Genomic DNA, 27,286 nt, shown 5'->3' with positions numbered 1-27,286 from the left:
AGGCCCAAATTAGATGCAACATTTATAGAAGATCAAATTCAACATTTTAAAAAATATAGATCAACATTGAAAAATAGCAGATTCAATATTTTTTGAAATACAAATCAACATTTTGAAATAAATACTAACGTCAACATTTTTCACAGCCTGTTTCAACATTTCCAAAAAATGAATTCAACATTTTCCAAAAATCTACATCAACATTTTTGAAATAGATACATTCTTCCTTCTTCGTCTCCGGCGATGGCGGAACGGCGGCCGGCAGCGCACGCATGGGCGGGCCGAGCAGCAGCACGCGCGGGGCCGGGGGAGAGCGGCGGCGGCGCGCGCAGGGGCAGCAGGGAGCGACGGCGTCGCGCGGGGGGCAGGTGAAGCAGTAGCAGCAGCGTGCGGGGGTAGGTGGAGCGGTGGCGGCGCGCGGCGGGGCGTGGGGAGCAGCGCGCGGTGGAGGCGGGCGGCACGGCGCTTTGCTCGGGGAGACGCATGCGACAAGCACGCTCGGCGGCCGGGGGAGAGAGGGGAAGGTTGGGTAGAGAGGAAGTTAGGGTTTGATGGATCCAAGAGCTGTGGTTGGTTGCACGGATTTCAAACAGTGAAAGGTGGGGAGAAAAAATATTGCGGAAGATGTATAGAATTTTTGGTGCAGGGATTGGTGGAAATGACGGCCCAATCCCTCCGATTTAGCCCACGCAGAAGCCTTTCTGAGTTTTCTCTCACACAGTGACTGACAGCATATCCAGTTCCTCCAAACCAAACGCAACGTGGTGCCACGTGCACGTTCAACTCCACCCCCGTGGTGGAGGCGTCCGCATCTCTGACCAAGTCACTCGCGCGCGAACCCGCCCAGCCGATCACAACACTTCCCCCCCCCCCCCCCCCCCCCCCTCTCCGTTCCTCTCCCTACATAAACCCTCCCGCACAGAGCCCGCGCTGATCCGATCGCGCGAGGCGAATCGCTGCGTCCTGCGGTGCCATTCGTCGTCGCATTCCGTCGATCGAGAAGCGGCAGCTCGATCGCGACGCGGTCTCGGTGGCGTTAGCGGGGCAATGGGCGCCGGCGTCGCGTTCCCGGCCGCTGTCGTCGTCGCTTGCGCCGCCGTCTTCCTCGCGGGAGCCGCGTCGGCGTCCTGGCACGCGCAGGTGTTCGAGGTCGGCGGCCAGAGAGGGTGGGAGAAGCCGGCGGCGCCCACCGGCGAGAGCTACGACCACTGGGCCGCCAGGAACCGCTTCCACGTCGGCGACTTCCTCCGTAAGCGCAGCAACATCGATCGCACTCATATCTCACATTCGGCGACAGCGCTGATCCGATCCGATCCGTACGTGTCTGCGCGATGTCTGATGCAGACTTCAAGTACGACATGAACGACTCGGTGCTGGTGGTCACCCGCGACGACTACAAGCTCTGCGCCGCCGCCAGGCCGGCGCAGCGGTTCGGCGGCGGGGACACCAGGTTCTGCCTCGACCACGGCGGCTTCTGCTACTTCATCAGCGGCGCGCCGGGCCACTGCCAGGCGGGCCAGCGCATGATGCTGCGCGTCCTGGAACAGGGGCGGCAGGAGGGCGGCGGCGATCCCGCCCCGCCCGCGGAGGCGCCCGACGCTGCGATGGCGCCCGGCGGCGAGGACGAAGGCGGCACGTACGAGCCGTCGCCCGGCTCCGGCTCCGGCAGCGGCGGCGGGTCGAAGCCGGGGCACGGAGGCGGCGGGTCCGGCTTGGGGTCGGGGTCGACGGCCACGCTGCCGCCGCGCGCGGTGGCAGGCGCCGGTGGGAACGAGACCAGTGGCGCTGCGCCAGCGCGTGCGCCATCCTGCTCGTTTGGTGGCGGCGTCGTTTGGGCGGTTCTTCTTGATGCCATGCTGCTATTCTTGGGCGCTTGATTTGATTCCCGCGCTGCTTATGGTATATGGTAATGTTAGGAAATATAGCGAAATTACGGCAGAGGTTTAGTTTTGTTCGTTCGTTGGATCAGAGGGCTGGCACGCCTGACCCGATAATTTTGCTAAATCTTATGGAAAGTACTGTTCATCCATATAGCCGCTCCGACTCCATCCATGCTTGATTTGTCTAACTGTCTCGATTCCTTATGTGAAGCGTTGCATTCTCTGCATGTCATCCGTCTCATAGGTCGTCTCATGCAATGATACATAGGATTTTTAGTGATGTGGAGGAGAGAAAGAGGTGGTTGCCTCGCGAAACAACTGCCTAAAATATAGGAGTATGAGACTACTTCCCACCATTGTATGAGTTGTTATTACCATACAACTCAATATTTCTTTATTTCATCCATAAATCAAGAGTTGTGGTATAACTACGAGACAACTAAAAAAACAAGTTATTGTAGAAGTTTGTCTGGTAGGTCGTCTCAAGATTGCGTATCACTGTATGAGACCGCCTTAAGACGACGCCAGCCCTTAGAAATGTCGAATTAATAATCATCTACACTAAAATCTTTTATAAATTTCGTTCGACTGACAAAGAATCGTTATATATATATATATATATATATATATATATATATATATATATATATATATATATATATATATATATATATATATATCTACTTTAGAACAGCACATTGAAAATGTTGTACTTGTGATTTATGTTATATTTATTCTTTATCCGTAACTATTAGTTTAATTGCATCAAAATAACAATTTGCTTTTTATACTTTATATTGCGTGGCTTGGCAAGTCCCATCGAAGTCCTTTTTTTATCCTCCGTATTGCCCTAAACTAAGACATTTTTCTTAGCCGTACCTCTGATTACTTCAATTATGCAACTATAATTTTTCATGTTTCTAATCAAAATAGTTTGATCAACAGTTAAAACTTCTAATCCAAACATTTTAATCCAACACAGAATTTTTCATGTTTCTAATCAAAATAGTTTGATCAACAGTTAAAACTTCTAATCCAAACATTTTAATCCAACACAGCATGTTTCTTGATTAAAGGAGGTAAGTTGCAAAATTATTTTGGGTCTTTTGTTATTTACTACTGTATAATAGAAGAAGAAAGTCTCACTCAAACATATAAAAAAATTTCCAGAAAATCTATTTGCGCATTGCGTCGTACAGAGCGGGGTATTTGTTATTTACTACTGTTCTTCTTTCTCCTCTCGACTCCGCCGCCTACGAGCTACGGGAGGATGAAGGGGAGGAGCGGCCGCCGCCGGCCGGGGTGGTAGTGAGCGGCGGTGGCCTTTAGGTTTTGGGTTGCCGGGGTTCCAAGGTCCATCGGACCTAGAGGAGGGGGGCGGGGGCGGCGGTCGCCCCGCGGTGGAGGTGGGTTGGCCGGTGGAGGGCGAGGCGGCGCGGGAGCGCCTCCGGCCGGGCGGGGCCGGACATCCAGTGGGCGGTGGCCGGCGGCGGGGGCGAGGAGAAGGCGTTGACGCCGGCAATGGAAGGGCGGTGCAATGGCAGGAGTGGTTAGTGTCGGCGGCAGAGGCCGCCGGAGCCGGAGGAGGCAGAGAATGGCGGGGGCGATCGCGCTTGTGCGACGCGTCGCTCGCGCTTGTGGGACGCATCGCTCGCTCCCGCGTATGCGGGGAATAGACTTCCCAAAATTTCAGTCGCCTTCTCATTAATCAATCAATAGAAATTAAAAAACAGCATGTTCAGGTATACGCGTCTTCCTACCCCATTTGCGTAAAATTGTGGTCTGTATTTATCAGTCATTCGCGCTGGCGACTTGTTTTCCGCCTCCGCAGCTCGGCGCATCCTGTCCCGCCGCACCGCCTCGCCGCCTCCACCCCTCCCTTCACTGCCGCACCGCCAATGGCTTCGCGCCTCCGCCTCGTCGGTCCGACCCTAGGCACCGTGGGAGGCTCCGCCCCTAACCCCGGCGATTCCGTCATGGCGGAGGGGGAACGAGAGGGAGAAGCGAAGCGGCCGGAGCCGCCGCGGCGGGAGGTGACGGACCTGGGCGGCGGCAGCAAGGTGGTGCACGTCCCGCGGTTCGTGGCCCGCGACAAGGCGTGGGAGTGGTTCGACTGCCTCGACAGGACCATCCCCTGGAGGCGCCCCGACATCCGCGTCTTCGGCCGCTCCGGCCCCCAGGTCCACGCCGTCTCCGTTAGCCAGTTCTTCAGTTCAGCCGCGTTCGGTGCTATCGGAGTTGTGATACCGGATACGTCCCTCTTGGGAAAATTTGTAGCCCTACTGTTGTATTGGCGAAATGATATGATCAGGTGCTAGTGGGGGGGGGGGGGGGGAATCCCCTTAGGCGTCAGGTGTGGTGCCCGATTGAGAATTTTTCGTTTAGGCATTGCGGTATTGATCCGGCTTTGGGAAACCAATGTATGTCGTTTCAGTGTAGCATCGGGTTACAGTGTCTCTAGCAATTTAGCTATAAAATCCTGATCATATGTTGGGTTCCAGGTCGCGCCTTTCCATATGGTTTAGATAATAGATGTGCCTTCCTGGGATAGGGAATTGGAAACTTTTGCTTCAAAATTTCTCTTAGCTATGTGAACTTGCAATTGAAGTAAAATGGATGAAAACCATGGGGTTTTGGGTAAGCAAACTAGGATGACCGAAATCTCTGGAAAAGCAGCATAATTCATTGTTATGTCATAGTTCAACAAACAAAAGATTACACCAGTTCCGAGCAGGGACACAAACTTGTTATCAGTAGTGTGAAGCAGTAGTGGACAAGCTGAGCTGTGGTTGGGAGAGGCTAACGATGCTCTTATGTATCGCCGCTGCAACAGAATTCTCCAGTGCTACAGTATAGATGTGCCTTCCTGGGCTCTGTCTCCTGGGTTAGGAAATTTGAAATTTTTGCTTCCAAATTTCTCTAAGCTAATGTGAACTTCTTCCAATTGATGTAAAATTGATGAAAACCATGGTAGATGGTTTCAAATTTTTGGATTAGAAAGAAGTTGGTGAAATGGCTCTGCAAAGTTTGTTCACAAAGGTAAGCAAACTAGGATGACCTGAAATCTCTGAAAAACAGCATAATGCATTGTTTTGTCATAGTTCAACAAACAAAATATTACAACAGTGCCGAGCAGGGACTCAACTTGTAAACAGCAGTGTGAAACAGTAGTGGACACCCATAGGCGAACAAGATTCAGTAACTTGCTGGCAAGTCCGATCAGGAAATAGCGGCCAGATCTACAATGCTCAAGTTAAGCGATGACTTGCTGAAGGCAAGCCACTGAATCCTTCTCCCACACTGAGCTGTGGTTGAGAGAGACTAAGGGTGGAGCTCATATGTATCGCCACTGCAACAGAAGTCTCCAGTGTTACAGTTATGGGTGGGATCCCTTACCAATCGTATTAGGGCATTTTGATATTTGTTACAGAAACTGGTTGATAAACTGAAGGTCTTCAGCTGGCACAAGAAATGAACACCTGTGTGGAAAAGGAGATTTGTGATTCTTCCCTTGCGGAAGAGATAGGGTCGCAACTAGTTGGAGAAGCAAACTTTGCTCTAATGTAAATGTGTAATTTGGTAGAAAGCTGCTAATCCAAGTACCTTTTCCTCTTGCTTTTTCTGCAGCCTAGAGATATGTGCTATGTTGCAGATGAAGGGCTAACAGATCTGAAATATAGTGGTCATCAAGCTGATGCACATTCCTGGGATGAATTCCCTGTGCTCAAGGACATCTTGAAAGTGGTAAGGAGTGTTCCGTCGTATTGTTTGTATTTGACAACCAGACAGTAGGAACATTGCAAAATATCAGCATTCAACGTTTCTAGTGATTCGCTGATACATTAATGTTCATTAGGTGCATGAAGCCCTTCCGGGGAGCTATTTTAACAGCGTCCTCCTGAACAGATACAAGACCGGTTCAGACTACGTTTCATGGCATGCTGACGATGAGGCACTCTACGGACCAACTCCAGAGATAGCATCTGTCAGCTTTGGATGTGAACGTGACTTCCTTCTTAGGAAAAAGCCTAGCAAATCACAAGGTACCTTCTGTTTTTGTGATTTTCGCTCATTGCCAACCAGGTATTGATTCGGTCTAAACATCTGCCAGCGACTTCTGGATCTGGAGAAGCTGCTCGAAAGCGGCTCAAGGTCGCTGCTCCTCAACAGCGTTCTTTCCTCCTGAAGCATGGCTCGCTGCTTGTGATGAGAGGTTACACCCAGCGGGACTGGCAGCACTCTGTTCCGAAGCGAGCCAAAGCAAGTTCAACAAGGATCAATCTGACTTTCCGACATGTACTGACCTAAACAAGGCGTGTCTTTTTTTTCTGAGAGGATAAACAAGTCCTGCTGAGTCCAAGTTTTGTTGCTCTTGCTCAGTTCAACTTTTGGGGCAAGTTTATATCGTAAGTATCAGCTAGCTCTCGCCCTAGATGGGAACGCGCATCTCTCTGAGTTAAAAAAAATGTTGCAACCACAAGTCCACAATAAGGTCGTGCGCGTTATATCAAAATTCAAACGGATGTCAACTACTCACGCGGCATGCATAGCTTCCTATGTTCAAAATCACTGCTTCAACAAAAGCCCAAGCCTAAAGAATATCAATGGCAAAAAAATAAATAGACTTGTAACCTAGACAGTGCAGCAGTTTCCGAATCAATTTTGTTCTGGTCTGTTCAATCTCAACCTCTTAAATCAAGCCATAGCTTTACTATCGATGCCTCGTCAACTGTTGGGCAACTTTAAAAATACACAAGGGTAAACAAAACTATCGATCCAGAATTATACGCTAACATTACAAAACAAAACTGTAATAGCACACACCTTATAAATACTACCAGATTCTACATCCAAAGTTCGATTCTTTAGAAAGGGGGCCAAAAATTGGATGCCCACAGCTAGTTTATACAACACGAGCCACTAGTTTATCCTACAACATTTCTACACGAGTTCGACAACAAAGCACTATCTCCTGCAAAAGAACTAACAGATATGTTACAGAGCCTCTTACCCTCTCCTCTCAAGGTTTTATAAGACAGAACCCAAGGATGCCATGCCACAGCTTAATGGGCAAACAAGTGCCCGCATCTAATAACATTACAAGCAAATTCTATTCCACTGTTCTTCTATACTAACGTGTTGCTATGGAAACGAACATTTTCTACATTACAACTGTCAATTGCAAAGGGTCAATCAATGAGATATCCACATTCACGAACTGCTGCCTGTGATATCTGCGTCCTACTATGAATGGTCAGCTGAGAAAGCAAGACTATGTTGCTTTTGCTGTGCGTTTTTTCCACACACTCTGCGCATTCAAAACAAAGCAAATTGGTAAGAATCATAAATTACAAGATGAGAAGTTTATGTCCAGTATGGAAACATATGCTCAGGAGTCAGGACACAAGAGTGCACTCACGAGGGTTTCATTGTCCGATTCCTCCTTGCTGCTCAAACTATGGTCATCCTGCTTTTCCGCCTCTTTAGACTCTTTCCCTGCCTTTTGCTTCATTTTTACATCTTTGGACTCCTCTCCAGCCTTCTCTTTCATTTCCACATCATTCAAGTCCTTCCCTGCCTTCTCATTCACTTCCACATCTTCCGGCTCTTTCGCTGCCTTCTCTTTCATTTTTACATCTTTTGGGTCCTTTCCTGCCTCCTCTTTCGCTTCCACATCTTTCAGCTCTTTCGCTGCCTTCTCTTTCATTTTTACATCTTTTGAGTCCTTCCCTGCCTTCTCTTTCCCTTCCACATCTTTGGAATCTTTTGTTTTTACATTTTTGGAGTCCTTCCCTGCCTTCTCTTTCATTCCCACATCTTTGGACTCCTTTCCCGCCTTCACTTCCGTTTCCACATCTTTGGTATCTTTTCCCGTCCTCTCTTTCATTTCCACATCTTTGGACCCCTTTTGTACCTTCTCTTTTATTTCCAAGTCTTTGGAGTCTTTCCTGGCCTTCTCTTTCTCAGCTGAGCTAATTACTACTTCCTCCATTTGGGCATCTGTTGTATAAAGTACATGTTAGGATCATCTATGAAAAAGCCATATGCATACATGAAAACAACAGGCCCATGTAGTCAATGCTAACTCGTTAAGCAATCGTACCAGAGTTTACATCTTTATCAACATCTGAGCGAGCAAGGGAACTGGATGAGTCTGAATCGTTACCACCAGCTCCACTGCTTGCTTCAACAGACTTGTTTCCTCCTGCAGTCTTGCTACGTTTGTTATTTGTCTGCCCTTTTCTCTTTGGAGGTAAGGACCTAGAAAGATGGATTGAACAGATGAATTACATCATGGTTTCGAGGCTGAATCATTACAGTATTTCATTCTATATGGGCTTACCTCTTTTTTGACTTCTGTTGGCTAGGCGAAGACTTGCTGCTGCTAGTTCTCTCCTGTGCTCTGCAAGGTGATTAGGGTCAATGGTTATAAATGACACCACAGATAACTATAATTACGAAGGACTTTAATACTTCTGCTAACTCCAAGATATAGGCATAAAAGAACAATTTATCTTTAATTATTTATGTTGATCCAATGTTTGATCCTGTTTCCTTAGATCTCAACAGTTTACTATAGAGTAGATTCTAGGGCAAGGCAGGTGCTAAAGGGCTGAGTGCATTGGTCGCTGTTGCGCCCCCCTGATTAGGAGTTGGAGTGACAGCCCAGTTGGTCACGGTGTTAGCTGCCATTCGGCGCAATTGTAGTCCTATAAATTCCCAGTGAATGGGGGCAGGTAGCATGTGTTTGTGTTGTATGGCTATTTTGTCCTTACTCTCCTTATCTTAATGCAATGATAGGCAGCTCCCCTGCATATTCAAGAAGAAAAAAAAGATTATAGGGCACGCAAAATATCAGCTTACCTTCCTTGGTTTGTCAAAAGATGATCTTTCTTTTGCTTCTGCAATATTGAGCAAACTAAAGTGAACCAAACAGTTTCTTCTACATTGAAAATACAGCAAAAGAACTAGAAAGATTCTACCTTCACTGATGAATCATTACGTTCAATCGGCATCCATTTCTCTTTAGCCAAGTTAAGCACTTCAACATCTCCGTCATCGTATAGCACCTATTTAAGTATTTATGGAAGTAGAATCATATTAGTAGATCTGATACATCAACAAAATTTCTACTAGACTGGACTTAAATTATCATTTCTACAACTTCAGCATGCTGAAATGGCAACTAGTTGATACTAGGCATGATTGGAAGTTGCTATTACTGCAGTTATACTAGTGTTACAGCACTGCTCATCTAGAAAGGAAACCTACACGCTGTTAAAGTACAGCTGCTACCGTGGCATAGCAATTTACATATAGCATAAATAGAAGCAGTTAATTGTCATTTGTACTTGCTCAATGGCATAAATAGAAGCAGGTAATGGTGAGTGATTAGCTACTTCCGTGTTGCATATACAACAAAGTACAATGGTGACTGAATGCCTACTTACATGTTGCATATACAACAAAGTACAAAGACACTGCATATCAAACACAAAAAAGGAACCAGATATTCACTACAGCTTTAGATGCCATGTCCATGTCATTACAATAACTGAGACTTTTAAACATTCGTATAAACAAATCTTTTTTTCTCTAAGGCACTGAAGTTTTTAAGCAACAAAAGCAGTCCATCCCTTAATTATTCAATCCAAGGCAGACTGGAAAATGTCTTATACATCATAAAAACCTTCCATCCATAGAAATAGATAGTGTGCAAACACAAAGCAAACTGCTGCTTTCCATGGTTGTACTTCAAGCAATAAAGATGAATTGATCATTACAGAAAATGAATTGTTAATGCATTGTTTGGGGGAGCTTACCGTATGTTTTTTCTTGGATGAATCGTATGATTGCACAACACCTCCATAAAATCTAATAACAAAAAAACGAAATCTTAAAACCAACCCCACCTTCAGGAATCAACTAACTGCAAATAACATATGTTCAGATAACATTAACTAGATAGTATACCTCTTATCCAATGGCCACCAAACTTTTATTCGGTGTCCTACCAAGTCTGTGCTGCTTGTGTCATGTGTTGAGCACTGCAGGCATAAACAAACTCTTAGCAGACATAAGACACTAGAAGGAAACTTGTTTGCACAAATTTGAATATGACCAAGAACATATATGCTTCCTTCCAGTGATTGGTATGATTTGTACAAAAGCTGTGGCTAATTCAATGCATGTCATAGTTCGACAGCACTACAAGCACCAGCCTTAGTAGGTTGGCTAGGTTGGGGGTATTTCAGATATGATTGTAAGTAGGTTTGATTGTATACAAGATCCAATCTAGGTAGTTGATTTAGGGGACAAGTAACTTCCTCTATCAATAGTCTACGGGTAAAGGTTAAGCAGATAGAAGGAATCTCCTCTCTCCATCTCTCTCTCCGAACAGTCCATGCAGTACTTTTCACATAAAGAGTACCACCACTGCCTTCCCACCCTTTTCTCCAACAAATCTAAGCCCATAACAATGTGGCTTACAGAACAGAATAGAATACTGCTTAAATACAAAGGTACACAAATCTACATCATGTCCGAGAAAATAAAGAGTAGACTATTAAGTATTACCTTTACTAAACCAGAAATCGGTTTTGGTTTCTGACTTTTAAGTGAACCATTTAGACTTCTCGGTTCAATAGTTCTCTTAGTACTGTCTGCAGCAGAGTTCTGAAAAATATGAAAAAGAATGGACAAATCAAAAACTGAAATTCGTAAGTTTTGTATAGACATATAAATAACATAGGGATGGAAGAAATTACCTTTGGACCACTATTTAAAATGTCAGTATGCGATCTCTTAGCACCCTTATTTCCTTTAGATACAGGGGTTTTACTAGTAGGAGATACTAGCAGCCCTGTATCAGTTGAATCATGCCTGCCTTTCTTCTCCTTCAACTTAGTTTCCAACGAGTTATAAGTCTTATCTTTGCTTGGAGTATGCAGTAGATGTTCATCAGTATTTTTACGACCTTTTGCTGAATGTGGTCTATTGTTAGAAATCGATCTCTTGCGTTTAGGTGAAGAAAAATCAAGTGGCTTCTTGTTACTCTCTTTTGTCTCAGTCTGAGGCTTCTTAGGCTTACTCTTTTGTGATTCCCCCAAATCTCCTTGGTTGTCCAAGTTAATTTCTCTTACTAAACCCAGGACATCATCAACATTACCAGCATTTACTGAACTAGATGGCGTCTTCTGCTTTCTCACCGTCTTCTTTTCTCCTTGCGATTTAAGAAGTTTAACAATTTTCCCAAGTGGTACTTCATTTCCAAATTCATCAGTCTCGTCAATAAGCATCTTATGTTTGGGAGATTTGACCTGGAAACACATAAAAAAAAGGAAATTAGTGCAGTTGAGACAAAGCAGGCAAAGGCGAGCTATATATCAGCAGTTAATTATTCATTACATACCTTATCAATGTTTGCTGTCATTACAACCTCGAAATGCGCCAGTACTTTCTCACATCCCAACCACATCTTCTCGTCACTCTCCTGCACATTATTAGATAACTATCAATGGCGGAAACCTTATTAACTATCAAGAAATTATTTCATTCTTTATTGGAGTGCATACCACAGAACTTTCATTTTGGTTATCCTGAAGCGGCGTGTAAAGCTGAGCAGGCAATGGGACCGTTTGAGCTTCTGATAAATTTATTTGATCATTGCATAACCTCTTTGCAATAAGGAAACCAAGATCACATATAGCATGCAGAATCTGTCAATATAAGAACACTAAGTTGTATGAGTAGCAAAAGAAATGTACAGCAACCCAAATGAAGAAAAATACAAACACATTGTTACTTGTACTGAGTAGCAACAGAAATGTACAGTAACCCAAATGAAGCAAAACACAATCAAACACATTGTTACCTTCGTCTTATTTCCATCAACCACATCTTGTGAACATTTGATGCTTTTGAATATAGATATTATTGTGGTGAAGCTCTCCTTTTTCATGCTTGGAACGCTGTGTCGCAAACCCTCTTCTCCCAGAAGAATTGAAAGAATCAGATGCAACCGCCTGGCGAAAAGCTTCTTGATAAATATATATACAAGCACACAACTATTTCAGCTAGAAGGGTCAAGGTAAGAACATTTTCTTTTGATTCCTATAGCCCAATAACTCCAAGTTTTACAAAATAAACTAGACTGGACCTTACATTAACAGCTAAAGGCGCATCATTGGGAATAAACCACTTAAAACCTAACCATTTAGCAAATATGTGGGGTCTGCTTGGCCTATGCCAAGCAAATCATTCACAACCTTGAAGCCAATAATCTAGCATTTCAAACATATAGCAGAATGCAAAATTTGTTGGCATCAAAATAATGTCTCATGTACAAGCAATGCCATGAACATTACAAAGGCATGCAATGTTCAAGCCGTGCTAGTAATTGCATCCAATGTATGATATCATAACATAATATATTTCAGGGCAATGGTGCAGATTATGAAATAATATTTTGTACACAAGACAAGTAAATTCTTGATAACAAGAGAGCAGCATATAAAGAGCTATATTAGATACCAGTAGATTGGACCAAATGCTTTGACATTCTCATGTTCCTCAATGTCTGGGGATGAAGGATCATGAGCAAGGCCATGAACCAAAAAGGAAATTATATATTCTGGGTAAGCCGTCAGCAAATTCATATCTGCTTGAACTGAAAGTTGGCGCATCTTAACTTGTTGGCATATCTGAACCACTTCAATCAGATTGTGCTTGAACTGAGAAATGCACGAAAACAAGAGACACTCAGTGAGACTTGATATAGATTATCTTGCCAAAAGAATAAGAAAAAATCAATTCATCATCGTGTTTAGAATATGAACCTCTTCGTACTGAGGGGCATGATAATCATTAACACCAAACAATAAAGCACAAGCATATTTAGCATCCAATGCCCTCTCCTTGATATATTGGTGTACTTTACAAAGAAATAATTTCCTCACCTGAGGAAAATCATCCTGAAAATGAATAGAAATATGAATCTCCAAAGATGATGACCTAATACAAAACAGAACAATAACAAAGGCCTGCCAAGCAGCATTGTCCCCAACGAAATACCTGTGAAATCCTCAGAGTCAAATAAAATACATCAACAGGTACTTTGTGGTCCCATTGTCTGGATAAGCGGAGAACAGCTTTCGCTGCGGCAAGCCTCAAATGGGCCTTATCAGCAGCACTGCATGTAGAGCAGCAAGATAAAAACATTATACGGTGCAGAACGTCTACATTGCAATTGAAGGGCATGTATTTACTGGTACCTTGAGACCATATTTGGAGAAATATCACCATAGGTAAGAATATTCTTCAGAATATCAAATAACTTTTCTATTCCTGGGTGTGCATGAGCATCTTTGCAAGGTAGATAGCTCTTCACCAAAATTTTGATGCCATAAATCTGCAAAAGAAAATACCACAACAGAAAGAACTGACAGTCAAGGAGCATTGAGATTGGATTGTTAGTCAGACCTTGAATAGCATAATTTCACTAACCTTCAGCAAGCAATTCTGTGTACTATCACCCCATTCAGATTTATGAGAAGAATTTTCAACCATATCCTGCTGACACTTGGAATTGTGATGACAATGGTACAAAAGATAGAATAGAACTGAGATTCAAAAAGAAAAGGTCTTACATCATTGCACTCAAGAATTTTTGTAATTATGAAACTTATTATCTCTTCTTCCCGCGTTTCAAAAATTGGCATGGATATCTGAGCTATACACCCCAAAGATTGCAATATAGATGGTAAATGCACTTTCTTCTCTTCCAACAAATCCACAAGCCTCTAAGAGGTTGCAAATGCACCAGATAATTTCCCCAAAATGTCAATAATATACACCATAGCACAAGAAATAAATAACAGAAGAGAATTAAGTTTGTAACTGATACCTTGTAAAGAACGGATAGGGACATAAGACCATCATCTTTTGTAATTGCAGCAAGTGCATGAACAGAGTATTTAGCTTGTCTCCGTGTACCCTCTAAGCATAAACGCTCTAATAGAAGATCAAGGGTACTGAAATAGAAGCCATATCAATTTAGTTCCATAACCTTAGTAGTTAGTATTAAGACAAATCCTATAATCACAAAATCAAGAGGCTCTCAACAAGCTGAACCTTGATGAGGCTAGCTGTTCCCGAATATTGCCACCAGCCTTTGATAAGATGTGAGCAATACCCTCTTTAAGCACTTCATTATCCTCCTTCAGGAGTTCAACAATGTCTTCTTCAAGTCCAGACAAAAGTGATGGAAAGAAACTAGAAATTGCCTGCACAAAGAAAGGATTGAGCAAAGGGATATAGTTGTCAGCAGAACTGGTTCGGCTGGCCCTTTGGGCCCAGGGATATTAGCTGTGCCCGCATCCCTGGGCTGCCCACCACCACCACCACCACCACGTGCGGTATTAGGTAAGGACCTCCTCTAATTGGTTCTATTTCTATAAACCAAACACTATGACATCCTTGGCTATATATACATGAGCTTTGCCTCTCCATTAATCAATACACCAATTCCCGAGTTATATTGCTTTCAATAGTCATTGATGTAAGGGGATGCCATGAGCATTGTGTTATGTTCTTGAAATTCAGTTACTGAGTGAGCGAGATAACCGCCGATGCTGGCCGCTGGGTGCAAGACTCCACGGGAAGCAACGACTACTCGTTCTAACCATTCTTTTACTTTTATTGAAGGTCCTATCAATATATATAGATATTACTTGAAATCAAAGCAACTCAGCATTGGATCTAATCTAATCTAGCTCTAAGAAATTCATAAATTGGATCTAATATAACCTGAGTACCCGACCTTAAATTTCAGATGGCTGCTTTTTTGCTACATTATATCTAAAGCGTCAATTACAACAAATGAATAGACCTAAGAGTTTTCAAACATTCAAAAGATATCCTCTGAAAGAGATTGTTCGTTTTGACATACATACAAGCAACTCCTGAAATTGTTCTGTACTCTTATGCCAATAATACAAACAAAATAATAATTCATCTAGAATACAGCATGGCCAATATGTTCCATTAAAAAAACAGTGATTCAGAAAATTGTGTTACCGTTAGAAGATTCATGCATGCTGAGATGAGCTTTGTATTCCCAGAAGTCTTCTGTTCATAAGTTTCTGACAGGATCTCTTTGGCATACTCCTTGTTTACAAGTAAATATGAACATCTCATTGCTAATGCACCCACAAAATCATAAAGCGCATGTTTTTCACCAAGTATCTTAAGCAAGTCTGCCTGCAGATTACACATAAATTCAAATTGTTTAACTATGGCATATTCAGAAAACAAGTCAAACAGGTTTAATTATTGCAAATATTGTCAACCACTGGCAGGCAAACATCTCATCTGCATGTAGCAATTGATGAAATAAATGGGATAAAAACGGCAAAAGCTCGAATCAGGAACAGGACAGAGGCATTTTTTTTCTCACTTTCCCTTTCTATTTTGCATCTAACTTGCAAAAAAATGAAATAGAAGGTACCCGAAGAGACCAAGCTTTCTCGAACGAAGTTGAGCAATCAAGCAGGCTAGTGAATAATTTCCAGATATTGTCATCTTTCAGCTGATGAAGCATGTTCAAGTTCTCCTCACACTTTGCAGGGTCACTGAATGAGCGAGACATGCTCCGGAAACATCCAACGATTCTTTTTTGCAGATCAGGGGCATCTTCCTGCATTACAAATGGAATTAACAAGGTAACCTAATCGATCACACAGTGATGTCGCAATACATTCAAGATTCACACTAACCTGGCTTAGTTGCCGAAGTGACATGTATTTCAGCATTTCTTGTTGCAGTCTGATAATTAGAGAGAGGAGCAAATACGTATCAGAACCATATTCAGAAAGAGCTCAGCATCAATTTGAACAATCTACAGACAGAAAATAAGACCTTTGCTTTTGCAGAAGAATCGATTCAAGAGCTTTCATCTCAACTTTATCAAAGTGCGTCACAGCTGTAACCCAATGTTTCACTCTTCCTTTCGTTGGAAACTCCGGTGGGAACAAGGAAGCACACAAAATGGATTCGATTGACTCTGACCTGCACCAAATAATAAAGCTATCATATGGGTGACCAAATAGGCTCACACTACATGATACAAATAACTGGATAAACACTAAGGCCTTCCCCTACTTCATTAAAAATACTTCGCCTCAAGGAAAAAGCTATACCATTGTACAAACTTACACATAAGAAACTAAGAATATGCACACATCTGATGTCCACACTGGGCTAAAAATGAATATACGCACAACAGAATTTGGACATAATCTCCTAAATTTTCAGTACACTACACAACTATGCAAGAACAAAGTACTCACTCCTGTAAGGCAGACACTAAAGAGACGTGTAAGAAACCAAAACCAACAATGAACTTGAAAAGAAATTACAGAAAGAGCATGTCTTACTGGTAAGAAAGGACAACCAGGACTTTTGACATATGTAAGCATATATACTGATGTAGTAGTGTAGTGTATAACTGCACTTTACCACACTTTGAATGACTATTGCACTTCTCCGCACTAGGCATAGCAATCATGGAAGCCACATGTGCACATAATTGGATATTTTTGAAAGATTTATTGAACAAGTGCAGCTAGGCATACAAATTGAATACATTGGCATTTTTTAATGCCTATCATAATTTGCTGCACTAAGTTGCAGCAAATGCTGCAGACAACTTTTGAGATGACCAAATCAGGCACCACCAGTTAGGCAGAGTTGAGCAAGAAAACGTGTATATCGCAGATTGACTGGGTGCTCAGAAACTGTGTCATGCCACAACTCAATGGTGCCAAATGATATGACAAGAAAACATATGGCCCAAGAATAGTCCTGTTCTTACCTAAAATCTTTGTCATAAATACATCTTAATATTTTTCCAGGTATCCACTCAAAATCATCAGAATAGCTATCAGAACCCCTCTGGCAATATAGCTTATAAATATCTGCCAACCTCTCCATGGCATAGCACTTCACAGCCACCTGCAAATTTTTCAAGAATCACATACTTTAGAGTAAATCATACAGATGGAAAAAAATGAAAAAAAAAATTGTTTGTGGAGAAGGGCAAAGAAAAACTAACCGATTTATCGCGGACACGCTCCGCTACTACTTTAATTGTGTCAATTGGAATTGCATCAGGTGAATGGCAAGCTACATCACAAAGTGCAGCCACCACTCCCTTCCGCACATTTTCTTCATAATCAAGCAATCTGTCACAAAGTGCATCTGCCAGGCAGACAACCATCAAGGCAAGCACAATTTATTGAGCAGTCAAATTTAATGAGCAACTACGGGAGAAAATGATCCTTACTGATAATTTCAGGAGCTTCAGGACGGGAAGGATTTGATATTAGACATCTCTTCAAATGCTCAACCATAGAAATACGGATTTCAACTACTCTATCAGTCAGTCTCTTCAGAAACTCAGAGAAGAGAGTTTTGAAATATTCCACAATAGGGGCTCCAGGTAATGAAAAAATTTCCCCAAGTAATTCAACTGACTTAGACCGAATATCTACTTCATCTGCCTAGAAAATATTAAATTAAATGTAAACTTTAATCAACTAAGTATGACCATCCAAAAGAAACAAGTCGCTTAAACTCAGAACGATAGCATCTTATTTTGAATTGATTTTGAGAAAATGTGATTTTGAGAAAAATGTGAGAGAGTTTCTGTTCCCAACTTCCATTCGTTGTGATTGATCCAGAGTAAGAACGTACCAGCAGTTCCCCAGTAATATACGGCACAACCACCTTAAGAACCTTCGGAGCGCACTGATAAATATCAAATATGATTCCGTGGTGGTCAATTTGATCATTCGAAGAACCGCCATCCCCAGCCCATGAAGATGTCAGAAACTTCTTTATGTATGGTTCAAGTTTTCCTGCAGAATGCTTGATGACATTGCGAGCAAGCTTACGACCAGACATTGCAGCACCCTAATTATCAGAAGTCGCGGAAATAAATAACTCAGAGAAGGCAAACATAAGAATAGGTGAAACAGTATATGGAGCTGACAGCGATCATCTGAAAATTTGTAAAATATAACCAAAACACCTGAAAAGGAACGGTACTCACAGTTTTCTTCTGCCCCAATGCTGACAATAGTACATGTAGAAGACTTTCCTGTATATCTTCACTCTCATCTACAATAAGGGTCATTATTGTATGAAGTGACTTTACAATGTTTTCTTCATTACTGTCACTGCATCACACAAGAAACAGAAGTCAAACAAAATGGAAAATAAAATATAACCTAATATATACAGTTCTATCAAGAATTACAGGACTACCAGAAATGTTGCATGAAGAAAGTTATCTGGCATTATGTTTGCCATATGGCAGCAGATAAACCTTCGGGCTTTTGCTTAGGCATAAAACAATATTCCAACCATTTGTTAACCAGGTTTCACAAAAAAAAAGGTATGATCCGACTAAAATTGTATGAAACTCCAAACTGCAATCAAGTTCTTCATACAATTCACATTTCGAAGTGACAGTAAGAGTTCTACATACTAATACCTATGTTGTCAAGCAGTATATCTTTTGCGAGGATTCTGAAATACTTATACTGCTGGCTTGATAGTAGTATGGACTACTGAGGTTATTTAGCAGTGAGGATTTTGAAAGGCCTCAATAGAAACTTATTGAAGGAAGGACAGATTGTGTATGTTCGTGGGTTGTATTGCATTGAGCCTGAGATAGGAATCCATCAATAAGAATAAAGATTAGAACTCTTGCTCGGCGTGGCGGCTTGGCCATATTAAACTATTGAAGTGGGTCTTTCTCGTATACACACACTCCGAGGGGAGCAAAAATCACTCTCATCCTCAATTCGTTCCTCTGGGTACAATGAAGAAATAACTCCAAGCCCCATTGTATTGTTTTCAGGCCTCGAGGGTGAATATATAGAAGTACAAGACTTGGAGGGCGTTGAGCCAATGGCACGGCAGCCCGGCGCCCGCTCGTACGACCTCCGCAGCCATGCGCTCACGCTCAAGGCAGCCATGGCAGCAGCGCAAGGGGAGATAGGGGCAGCATTGGGCCAAATGCGCAGGAAGGTCGAAGGTGCGACAAGGGGCGGGGGCAATGATGCAGGCAGCCTGACGAGATCGAACCACCACGGGAGAGGTAGGTCATCTGCTGCTGCTCGACCACAACAAACAAGGCAGATTGGAGGAATTAGCCGCATATCCTACGAGGGCGCTGCCTCTGGTGGAGATCTCCCCAGGGGCGGTGCGAGGGCAGCGGAAGCCTTCGGTCTAGGATCAGTAACCTAAACTTGTGATACCATGTAGGAAGGATAGATGGCATATGAATCATGTGTTGTCTTGCATTGAGCCTTGAGGGCGAATATATAGTGGTACAAGACTTGGAGGGCAAGAAGCCTCCCCGAGATATTTTCTATAGTACCAAATATACTCCACTTATAAGTTTACAAATAAACACGACCAAAGGATCCAAATGAAATCACATTCATTGTGAAATAACAGAAATCATGGTCAAAGAAGAACAAGTAAATTTTATTGGAATAACTTTTGTGGGATATCTTCACAGCACAACTAACAGTGAGAAAATAAAGAAGCAATATTTGAACATTCATGCTCTAGCGCAAGGCACTAACCTAGTCGACAAAGTAGAATTGTTAAAATTACCTGACAACTTCTAAGAACGTTCGAAACATGTCTGCTATAAGATTGTCGCATTCAAGATCTAACATCACAACACATGCTCGGTATCTAGCAACTGTTTCGAGAATAGCAACTCTCCTGCCAAAGGTTTGACTATTAACATCACTGAGCCCACGAAATGTACCTACAATTAGATAGAATATGTCCTGCACAAGGGGGGGAAATCTCAAATACCAAATAAAGGTGGTAAACTCAATGAAAGTTAGCTAATCCAGTCATTTGGTGCCTCAAAGAATACAATAGTTACCCTTAGAACATCATCGTCATAGGGAGCATCAGGTGCAGTTATTCTTGTAATTTCACAGAAGCAGGTTGCCAATAAAACTTTGACATCTTCATCTTCATGCTTCAGAAATTCTTCTCTGGTGAAAGCCTTTAAACTGGGTTGAATAGCTTCCATAACCGAGGACCCCGGCGACTGCTCTATTCCATGTAAGCATTCCACAGCTTTCTGCAGTAATAATAGCATCAATAGAGTATCTAGGGAATACTTACCAAGAAGAAAAAGATTTCAGTTGAAGTATCAAACCAGTATGTATGACCAACCAATTTAATACTAAAAAAACAGCATTGAGAGATTGTGTCATCACACAGTTCATTCCTGGTGGCATAGTGCTATATTAACTCTGATAAGTGATAACAGTTAGATATGAGTTAAACTTTGGTGGCACGGTTAGATGTGAGTTAAATCTTGGTGGCATAGTGCCTTCAATTAGGATAGTTATATGTATGTGTGCGACCGCACACACACATTTTCAATGGAAGTCACAAGATATAACAATAGCTACAAATTATATTATTTACCACCAAAAGATCGAACCCATGAATCTCTACGCATGAGAACACACGTGTGGTGTGGTGGTGCGTCACCCAGGTGTGGAGCTGGCAGACCAGGGCTCGAATCATGGGTCTCAAAAAAAAAAGACCCCTCAACCATGGAAATTTTCAGAGCTATAAATGCTGAAGGTACGTCCTGGGTAGCTTCAGGGCCTTTTCACAATCCTGCAGCTAGAGATAATTTCTTCTTACTGCAATACCTCGGGGAAGGTCCTCCCTAGGGTGCTGTTTGGACCTCTCCGCATCCTAAATTCTAACAGAGAACAGTCAACATCAGAACGCACAAGGCCCAAATGTGAGACCCAAGTACAAGATTCACTGGGCAGTTTCCTTTTCTAACAAGTTGGATGGAATTTGCTGTTTACTGACAAACATAGGTGTGTATGTGTAAAAATGCATGCACAGGTGTCCTGCCCATTTGGTTCTAGAAGGCATAATTCTAGGGCAAACCGAATAAAATAGTCTCCTGTGATAAATAGCATGAAGAAATTACCAAAACTGAAACTGTCATATACACACAGCATTCATGGTGATGCTAGACAAAACAGTATCCTCATAACAGCATTTCCATGTAACATGACCTAGGTTTAAAAGTACTGACATAAACCCCCACCAAATAATTCACAGACCAATCTTCAACTTCCCTTAGGTACTGTCACTCCTCTATTGTAACTGAAATAACTAGTCTAATGAAACGGCCCCCAACCACTAGAAAGGTCAAGCCTCTCGTTCCGCTAAAAGCCCCCTAAACCCTAACCAACAGCAATCCCATTTTCAACACAGAAGAAATTAGAAGTTTGGGTTCCGACCTGGAAACGGTGCAATTCACGCCTCTAGCGTAATGGAGACTGTAACTGAAACAACCGCCAACCCCCAGAAATGTGAGGCCACTCGTTCCACTAAAACCTCATAAACCCTAAGTCCTAACCAACAGCAATCCCCTCTTCAACAAAGCAGAAAATAAAACTTCAGGTGCCGCACTGCAACGGAGCAATTGAGCATCCAAATTCCAACAGCACCAAAACACTCAAGCTGCACTCAGTGCTTCCCCCAACCAAAGCCCAACTTTTCCTGCCCGAACAAGCAAAATCGAAAATCCACCTGAAATCTCGCCAAATTCACGAAGCGCGACAGCATCTACAGCACAATCTCGCCGAAACCTAACCACTTGCCTCCTAATTACCCAGACCAGCGCGCAGAAAGCTTGCTCCTCCAGAACCCTCACTGCCGCTGAATTGACGCGCAACCATCCAAACCAGGCACCCCAGCCCCCTCCCCCCCCCCAATTCGCAAGGGAAACCCTACCGCCAGCACCGCACCTTCCAGCGCGGTAAACCCTAAACCTGCCGAATTCCCGCGCCACGCGCACAGATCCACCCGAAACCCACCCAGCGCCACCCGCCTCCCCGGCTGGGGGGCGCGGGCGGTCACCCCCCCCCCCCCCACCCCCGGGCACGAGAGTTTGCTGGGGTTCCGGCCGTCTCACCTCGAGGAGCTTGGCGAGCTCGTCCGCGGGGGCCGGCGCCGCCGCCTGCAGCTTCTCCCCCAGCTCCTTGAGCTGCTCCGCGGCCGCCATCCCCGGCCGCCGCGCCGGATCGACGCCCAATTCGCGCTCGAAAGCTCCCGCCTCCCTGGGTTCTAATCTGAGACCGGAAGGCTCCCTCGGCTTTTGGCTGCGCTCGCGCTGTTTCGAAATTGGGGTGGCGGAGGAGAGAGAAGAGGAGTGGGGGGAGGCGGAGAGCTCGTGAGCGGAATGCCAAGGCTGGCTGGCTTGCTGGGTTGGGATCGGGTTGTTCTGGCTTTGGCTTGGGTCTCGGAGTCCAGCCCGCGCGGCCAGTGTGCTTGTCCGGGTACGCTGCCTGCTGCGGCGGTAGTAGAAATTAATCGCGGCGCCCGTCTGTCACGCGGTGGATGCGGCTGAGGTGTGGGGCCGGCGCCGCGTTGGACCCACGTGTCGGTGGGTGGTGCTGGGGCGGAGACGGTGGGGAGGGGATTCCTGGGGCGGTTTTAGGACAGTGTTCGCTGATTCCGGAAGAGGCGTGCACCGATGGTATTTTCAGTTTTAACTGCGATGACGTCATTTGTATGAAGGAGTAGTCTTGATAGGGACCGTTGAGTTTGCGATTCTAACTCTTCAAAAAAAATTGCGATTCTAATTGTCATTGGAGGCTGATTCATTTTTTTTTTTGCGGGGTATCCTAATGTTGTTGAATTAAGGTTCCCTTCGGATCCAAGAACTAATTTTTACTCCCTCCTTCCCCGTTTATAAGGCATACACGTATATCAAGATTCAAACCTTCTCATCTTTGACCAATAATTTGACTATTAAATTTTTATTTTTATAATGCAAATTTCATATGATTGGATTCATAATCAAACATAGTTTACAACGATTATAAGTTTATAATCAAAAATGATATAATATATGATAAATAAATGGTCAAAGTGTTGTTTAGAAGACCGTGTCATGTTCTACCATGCCTTATAAACGGGGAAGGAGGGAGTAGTTCTTAAATTTGGCATGAAATAGTTAGGATTAAACATGGGCTAATTTCTAATCTAATTGCATGGATTCTAAATAATTGGTAGTTAGAATCCGTTAACCTTGATCAGTCCATATTTAATTTGTAATCAAATATTGGACTAAACATTAGTTCTTATATTTTAGTCCATCCAAATAGGGTCTAAAAATAAGAAAAATAAGGTCAGGTTTGGTTTTTTTAGCTTAAGTCATAAGTCACGTCCCATCACATGTTTAGACATCAATTAGTAGCACTGGATATAAACTTATTATAAAACCAATTTCATAAGTCTCGTGACTTAATCACGAGACGAATCTATTAAGTCTAATTAGTTCATAACTTGTCACTAGTTGCTACAGTAACCATCCACTAATCGCGCATTAGTTATATTTAATAGATTCATCTAGAGCTCTAGTTAAAACTTATGTAATTAGTTTTATATTAAGCTGGCATCCGAACATTAGTTTGACATCTAAACATTTGATGTGACAGTTACTTACAAAACTAAACGAGGCCTAATACTCCTCTCTTCTTAAGTTATAGGTCTATTTAACTTATTTAAATATATAACATTTGTTATGCTCCTAGATATACGCTATGTGTCAGTAAAAGACTGCGTATCTGAAAAGGTAAAAATAACCGATAATTTAGAATAGGGGAAGTAGTCATTTTATCCGGCTATATACTGTGAATGGCAAATCAAAATCACTATATATATCTCGTGGATGACAACTCAAAATCACTAGCAACATATACAACACGTGTCGCAACACATGGAGTTGTCCGTATCTACTCATCCAAGCGCTTGTGTAAAATTTCGCTGCTCACGCACTCTGTCGAGCACCCTTTATCACTCACTCTCTCACACACACATTGTAGGATTAGGATTTAACATTTCCACTTATCTCTCTCGTCTTTCTTGTGCTCCGATCTAGATCCAAGAAACTGAAACTAGCTATAGCCATGATCGTGGTGGTGGGAGAGAGCAAGGTGACCGGCAACCGATGAGGACATTGAGGTGTCAGCTGTCAGGACTAAAATCAAGGGGCAGTTAGCCTATCCCAATCTTTGGTTTTGATTTACATTTTGATTGAGTTTGAGGCATATATGTTGTTGTTGTTGTTCACTTCTTTTTCTTGTTTTTTTCATTTTGCAAAATTTTTGTCAAAGTCTTGTGCTATCTCTTTTCACGCTGCCGAATTTGAGGTGAATTCGTTATTTTCTTTTTTTTCTTCCATGATATTCTTTTTACATAACAAAGAAACTAATAATTTATGAAACAAGATAAATTGAACTGACTCTAAAAATCCTTAATGACTGCAATATGGTTATCCCTAATTCATTTTTGTTGCTTTTCTTGATGGTCTAAAAAAGGAATCTGAATGCTAGATTTTCTAGTTTATTTAAGTGATGTACATGATGGCATGTGGATCACCATGTACTACAAATGCACATCCCAGAAGCTTCCGACAATAAGAACAGGAGGAGCTTTGCATATCCGGAACAAAACCCATTAAAGATACGAGCAAGATTTTCTGGGTTCAAATTAAATAGAATCGCGACCCCGCTCATAGCACCCCCGCAACAACCCCGCCCGTCCCAGGCCGCCGCTGCGCTGGCGGCGGTGTCGAAGCCGGCCTCCGCGTCGCGCCCTCTCCATCCCCTTCCTCCTCCTCTCTCCCTCTCCACTCCTTACCTGCAAACCCTTGGCGGCGCCGGTCTCCTGGATTCGCCGCCGGTCACCGGTGGCAGATCCACCTGTCCAGGGCCCGGATCTACGCTTCCTCGGTGCGGAGGCCCTTCGTCGATGACGATCGCCGTGGCTTGCATGTTCCGCCGCGTGCATTGCCTTCGATTCGGCCTTGGCGCGGCCTCTTTCTGTTGGCCGCCCCACGAATGAGGTCGCGGGCTGGCCTCCATGCGTTCCTACTCGCCAGTGTGGCCGCCGCCCTGGTGCCGCCGCGCTATGGTGCTGCGCTGCCGGCACCGCTCGCTCCAGGCTGCTGCCGCCAGTTGACGCTTGTGGCGGGCGACCGTCGTCTCGTACCCACGTACTCCAAGCGAAAGCCCTGTCCAGTGTTGTGCTGAGTCAACAACGACGGCGCTTGCGGGCGTCGTTTCCCTCGCTGGAGGCGTTGTTGTGTTGTCTTGGGGGATGTCGTCCTTCCGCCTCGCCACCGCATTGCTGTTGATGTGCTCCACCTGTGCTTTCACTGCTTTGGTCACCGCGCCTTTGGTGTGGTTGCCGTCGTCATATGTGGTTTCATCCCATCGTCACTGCTTATGGAGGGTCGTTGTCACATGGGGTGCGGCTCCGGGGTGGGGCTGAGGCAAAAGCCTTTGCCTACTTGCAGGCTGATGATGGCGATGCCCTCGGGCGCCGTTTCTCTCCTTGGAGCATCATTCGTTTGCCCCTTCCCCCTTTGCGCCTCATGGCTGGTCACCTGGCTGGTGGTTCATCCTCTGTACTTGCCTCGCTTCATTTTACGCATTGTCATCTTGATTGCCTTGGTCGTGGCGGATGCTTTGCTACCATGTCGCCATGTTTCATCTCTGGCGGCAGCTTTGCTGCCGTCATCGTGCTGTTGGGTGGATGCTTTGCAACCGGTAATTGCTTCGAGCTTGGGGGATGCTTTGCCGCCGTTCATCTTCTCTGGCGGATGCTTTGTCGCTGCGGTCGTACTTTTCAGTGGATGCTTCTCCACCGTTCCGTGCTTCGTTCTTGCTGTCTTGGCATCTTTGGCGACAGTATATCCTCTTTTTGCAGGTTCAGCTCTTCGGGTGGCTTTTGTTTGGGTGGCAGGTTTGGAGTGCCCTCCCCTTCCATGCTGCTTCAATTGTCCATCTGTTTTTTTTGTGGCTTTGGCCGTTTTGTGTGTGTGTGTGTCTGTATTTTTCTTTAGTGTTTCTTTGTCTTTAGTCCTTTGTAGTCTTTTGTTGGTTAAGCTCTGTTTGACCGCATTAAGTCTATGTCTATAACTGATTTCTTCTTAATGAAAAATATGCTCAGACACGGTCGCGAAAAAAAATATGAGCAAGTAAGCGTGATCGTTTTGCATATGTTGTTGTTGTTCACTCTTTTTCTTGTTTTTTCATTTTGCAAAATTTTTGACAAAGTCTTGTGCTACTACCTCCGTTCCAAATTGTAGGTCATTTGACTTTTTCGACCCCAAGTTTGACCACTCATCTTATTCAAGAAAAATATTAATTTTTTTAATAAGGCAAGTTATCAAACTTGGGGTCGAAAAAATCAAACAACCTATAATCTGAAACGAATGGAGTAGATGCAAAGTGAAAACACTGCTAAAAATTTGACCGTGACCTTAAAAAAGCCCTCGGAGGCGGACAAGAAAAATAACCATCTCGATTAATAGCCAGCATTAACCGAGGCGGTTCTAGAAAACTGTCTCGCAAAATCTATTAACTTAGACGGTTGTTCTAATGACCACCTCGGTTAATTATTTCAAAACACCCGCACTCTGTGTCTCACATCTATTTTATTCATCCCTGCCTCCTCTTCTCTCCCGAAGCTCCCTCCCTCCCCTCTACTTCTCTCTTCCCATCTCTCTCAGGCCTGGAGCGGGGCGTAACCCTCTGTGTCCTACGGCCACTCGGTCATCCGCAGTGCCTCGTCACGGATCAAGCAAGTGTCGTAGGAGCTTCGCCGCCTCGCCTCCCCAACTGCTGCGGCAGTGGCGGCAGCATGCCGGGGCGCGCCTTTGACCGCTCCAAGTCCGCGGCCGCGCACTCGCTCAAGGGCTCAAGTTCATCAGCAGGGCCGACGACACCAAGGGGTGGGAGGCCATCGAGGAGCTTCCGGGAAGGAAAACTCTAGAATGTGCTTCTCCCCCGCTCCATGTTCGGCGAGGTCATTGGTGAGTTTTCTCTCTCCTGTATCGTCGGTGTCGGTGTTCGGACCTCGCGGTCTAACACCAACTAGCATGATGCTGCGTGTCCCAGTCCCTATATGGTTGATGCAAGAGAAAACACAATGACACCAGATTATCCTGGTTCCGGCCGATGAGGCCGTACGTCCAGCAGAGAGGGGAACACTGTATTATCTTACACCGGGGGTGCTTATAGTAGGGGATACAAGCTTGAGCGAGAGAGGGAGAGAAGCTCCAAAGTCTCTAGATGTGCTAGAGTTGATTAAGGCAAGTACCAATATGGGGTGATGTGAGTGCGAGTGCGTCTCTGTGTGTGTGTGTGAGACCGTCCCTCCGAGTGTGCTCCCGTCCCTCCTTTTATAGACTCAAGGAGGGATGGGCTACGTGCATGGTGAAAGTGCATCTAGGCCCCTAGTGTGTTTTGGTGGACTGATTG

The 27,286-nt window shown here is 44.0% G+C and overlaps 3 protein-coding genes across 4 annotated transcripts; 2 read left to right on the top strand and 1 right to left on the bottom strand.

The window, feature by feature from the left end:
• Positions 1 to 1,047: 1,047 nt before the first annotated feature.
• Positions 1,048 to 1,877, top strand: LOC120701989 (early nodulin-like protein 1). Its single transcript, XM_039985772.1, has 2 exons — positions 1,048 to 1,249; positions 1,345 to 1,877. The coding sequence occupies exons 1-2, from the start codon at positions 1,048 to 1,050 to the stop codon at positions 1,875 to 1,877; spliced, it is 735 nt and encodes a 244-aa protein (XP_039841706.1).
• A 1,737-nt stretch (positions 1,878 to 3,614) lies between these two features.
• On the top strand, positions 3,615 to 6,326 carry LOC120701988 (DNA oxidative demethylase ALKBH2-like). The gene is made up of 5 exons (XM_039985771.1): positions 3,615 to 3,622; positions 3,676 to 4,060; positions 5,508 to 5,624; positions 5,737 to 5,923; positions 5,992 to 6,326. Exons 1-5 carry the CDS (start codon positions 3,615 to 3,617, stop codon positions 6,186 to 6,188), a joined length of 894 nt encoding a protein of 297 aa, XP_039841705.1. The 3' UTR covers positions 6,189 to 6,326.
• A 349-nt stretch (positions 6,327 to 6,675) lies between these two features.
• On the bottom strand, positions 6,676 to 22,223 carry LOC120703368 (sister chromatid cohesion protein PDS5 homolog A-like). Of its 2 annotated transcripts, none has more exons than XM_039987411.1 (33): positions 21,928 to 22,223; positions 19,852 to 20,055; positions 19,569 to 19,750; positions 17,992 to 18,118; positions 17,634 to 17,852; positions 17,224 to 17,440; positions 16,993 to 17,138; positions 16,753 to 16,892; positions 15,798 to 15,947; positions 15,656 to 15,704; positions 15,388 to 15,576; positions 14,958 to 15,140; positions 14,013 to 14,164; positions 13,786 to 13,912; positions 13,529 to 13,681; positions 13,386 to 13,454; positions 13,154 to 13,290; positions 12,954 to 13,071; positions 12,719 to 12,853; positions 12,414 to 12,613; positions 11,755 to 11,905; positions 11,456 to 11,599; positions 11,293 to 11,373; positions 10,649 to 11,200; positions 10,458 to 10,556; positions 9,855 to 9,928; positions 9,704 to 9,755; positions 8,864 to 8,950; positions 8,745 to 8,782; positions 8,224 to 8,283; positions 7,984 to 8,141; positions 7,300 to 7,880; positions 6,676 to 7,188 (listed from the first exon to the last, which is right to left on the bottom strand). In XM_039987411.1, the coding sequence occupies exons 1-33, from the start codon at positions 22,015 to 22,017 to the stop codon at positions 7,153 to 7,155; spliced, it is 5,100 nt and encodes a 1,699-aa protein (XP_039843345.1). In that variant the 5' UTR covers positions 22,018 to 22,223; the 3' UTR covers positions 6,676 to 7,152. The 2 variants fall into 2 exon arrangements, with proteins under 2 accessions (XP_039843345.1, XP_039843346.1); XM_039987412.1 differs by having other exon boundaries at positions 13,386 to 13,451.
• Between the last annotated feature and the right edge of the window lie 5,063 nt (positions 22,224 to 27,286).

This window comes from Panicum virgatum, chromosome 4K (genome assembly GCF_016808335.1).
Source record: "Panicum virgatum strain AP13 chromosome 4K, P.virgatum_v5, whole genome shotgun sequence".
Lineage (NCBI taxonomy): Eukaryota > Viridiplantae > Streptophyta > Magnoliopsida > Poales > Poaceae > Panicum > Panicum virgatum.
Note: the sequence above shows the minus strand (reverse complement) of the source record. Positions and strands in the feature narration are given on the sequence as shown.

Excerpts from the sequence above, each read along its gene's own strand:
- LOC120703368 (XM_039987411.1), bottom strand. The coding sequence starts at position 22,017 with ATGGCGGCCGCGGAGCAGCTCAAGGAGCTGGGGGAGAAGCTGCAGGCG. Across the intron at positions 15,705-15,797 it reads ATTCTTCTGCAAAAGCAAAG|ACTGCAACAAGAAATGCTGA; the intron begins GTCTTATTTTCT and ends TCTAATTATCAG. Across the intron at positions 11,374-11,455 it reads ACCAAAATGAAAGTTCTGTG|GAGAGTGACGAGAAGATGTG; the intron begins GTATGCACTCCA and ends AATAATGTGCAG.
- LOC120701988 (XM_039985771.1), top strand. Across the intron at positions 5,625-5,736 it reads TCAAGGACATCTTGAAAGTG|GTGCATGAAGCCCTTCCGGG; the intron begins GTAAGGAGTGTT and ends AATGTTCATTAG. Across the intron at positions 5,924-5,991 it reads AAAGCCTAGCAAATCACAAG|CGACTTCTGGATCTGGAGAA; the intron begins GTACCTTCTGTT and ends AACATCTGCCAG.
- LOC120701989 (XM_039985772.1), top strand. The coding sequence starts at position 1,048 with ATGGGCGCCGGCGTCGCGTTCCCGGCCGCTGTCGTCGTCGCTTGCGCC. Across the intron at positions 1,250-1,344 it reads CCACGTCGGCGACTTCCTCC|ACTTCAAGTACGACATGAAC; the intron begins GTAAGCGCAGCA and ends TGTCTGATGCAG.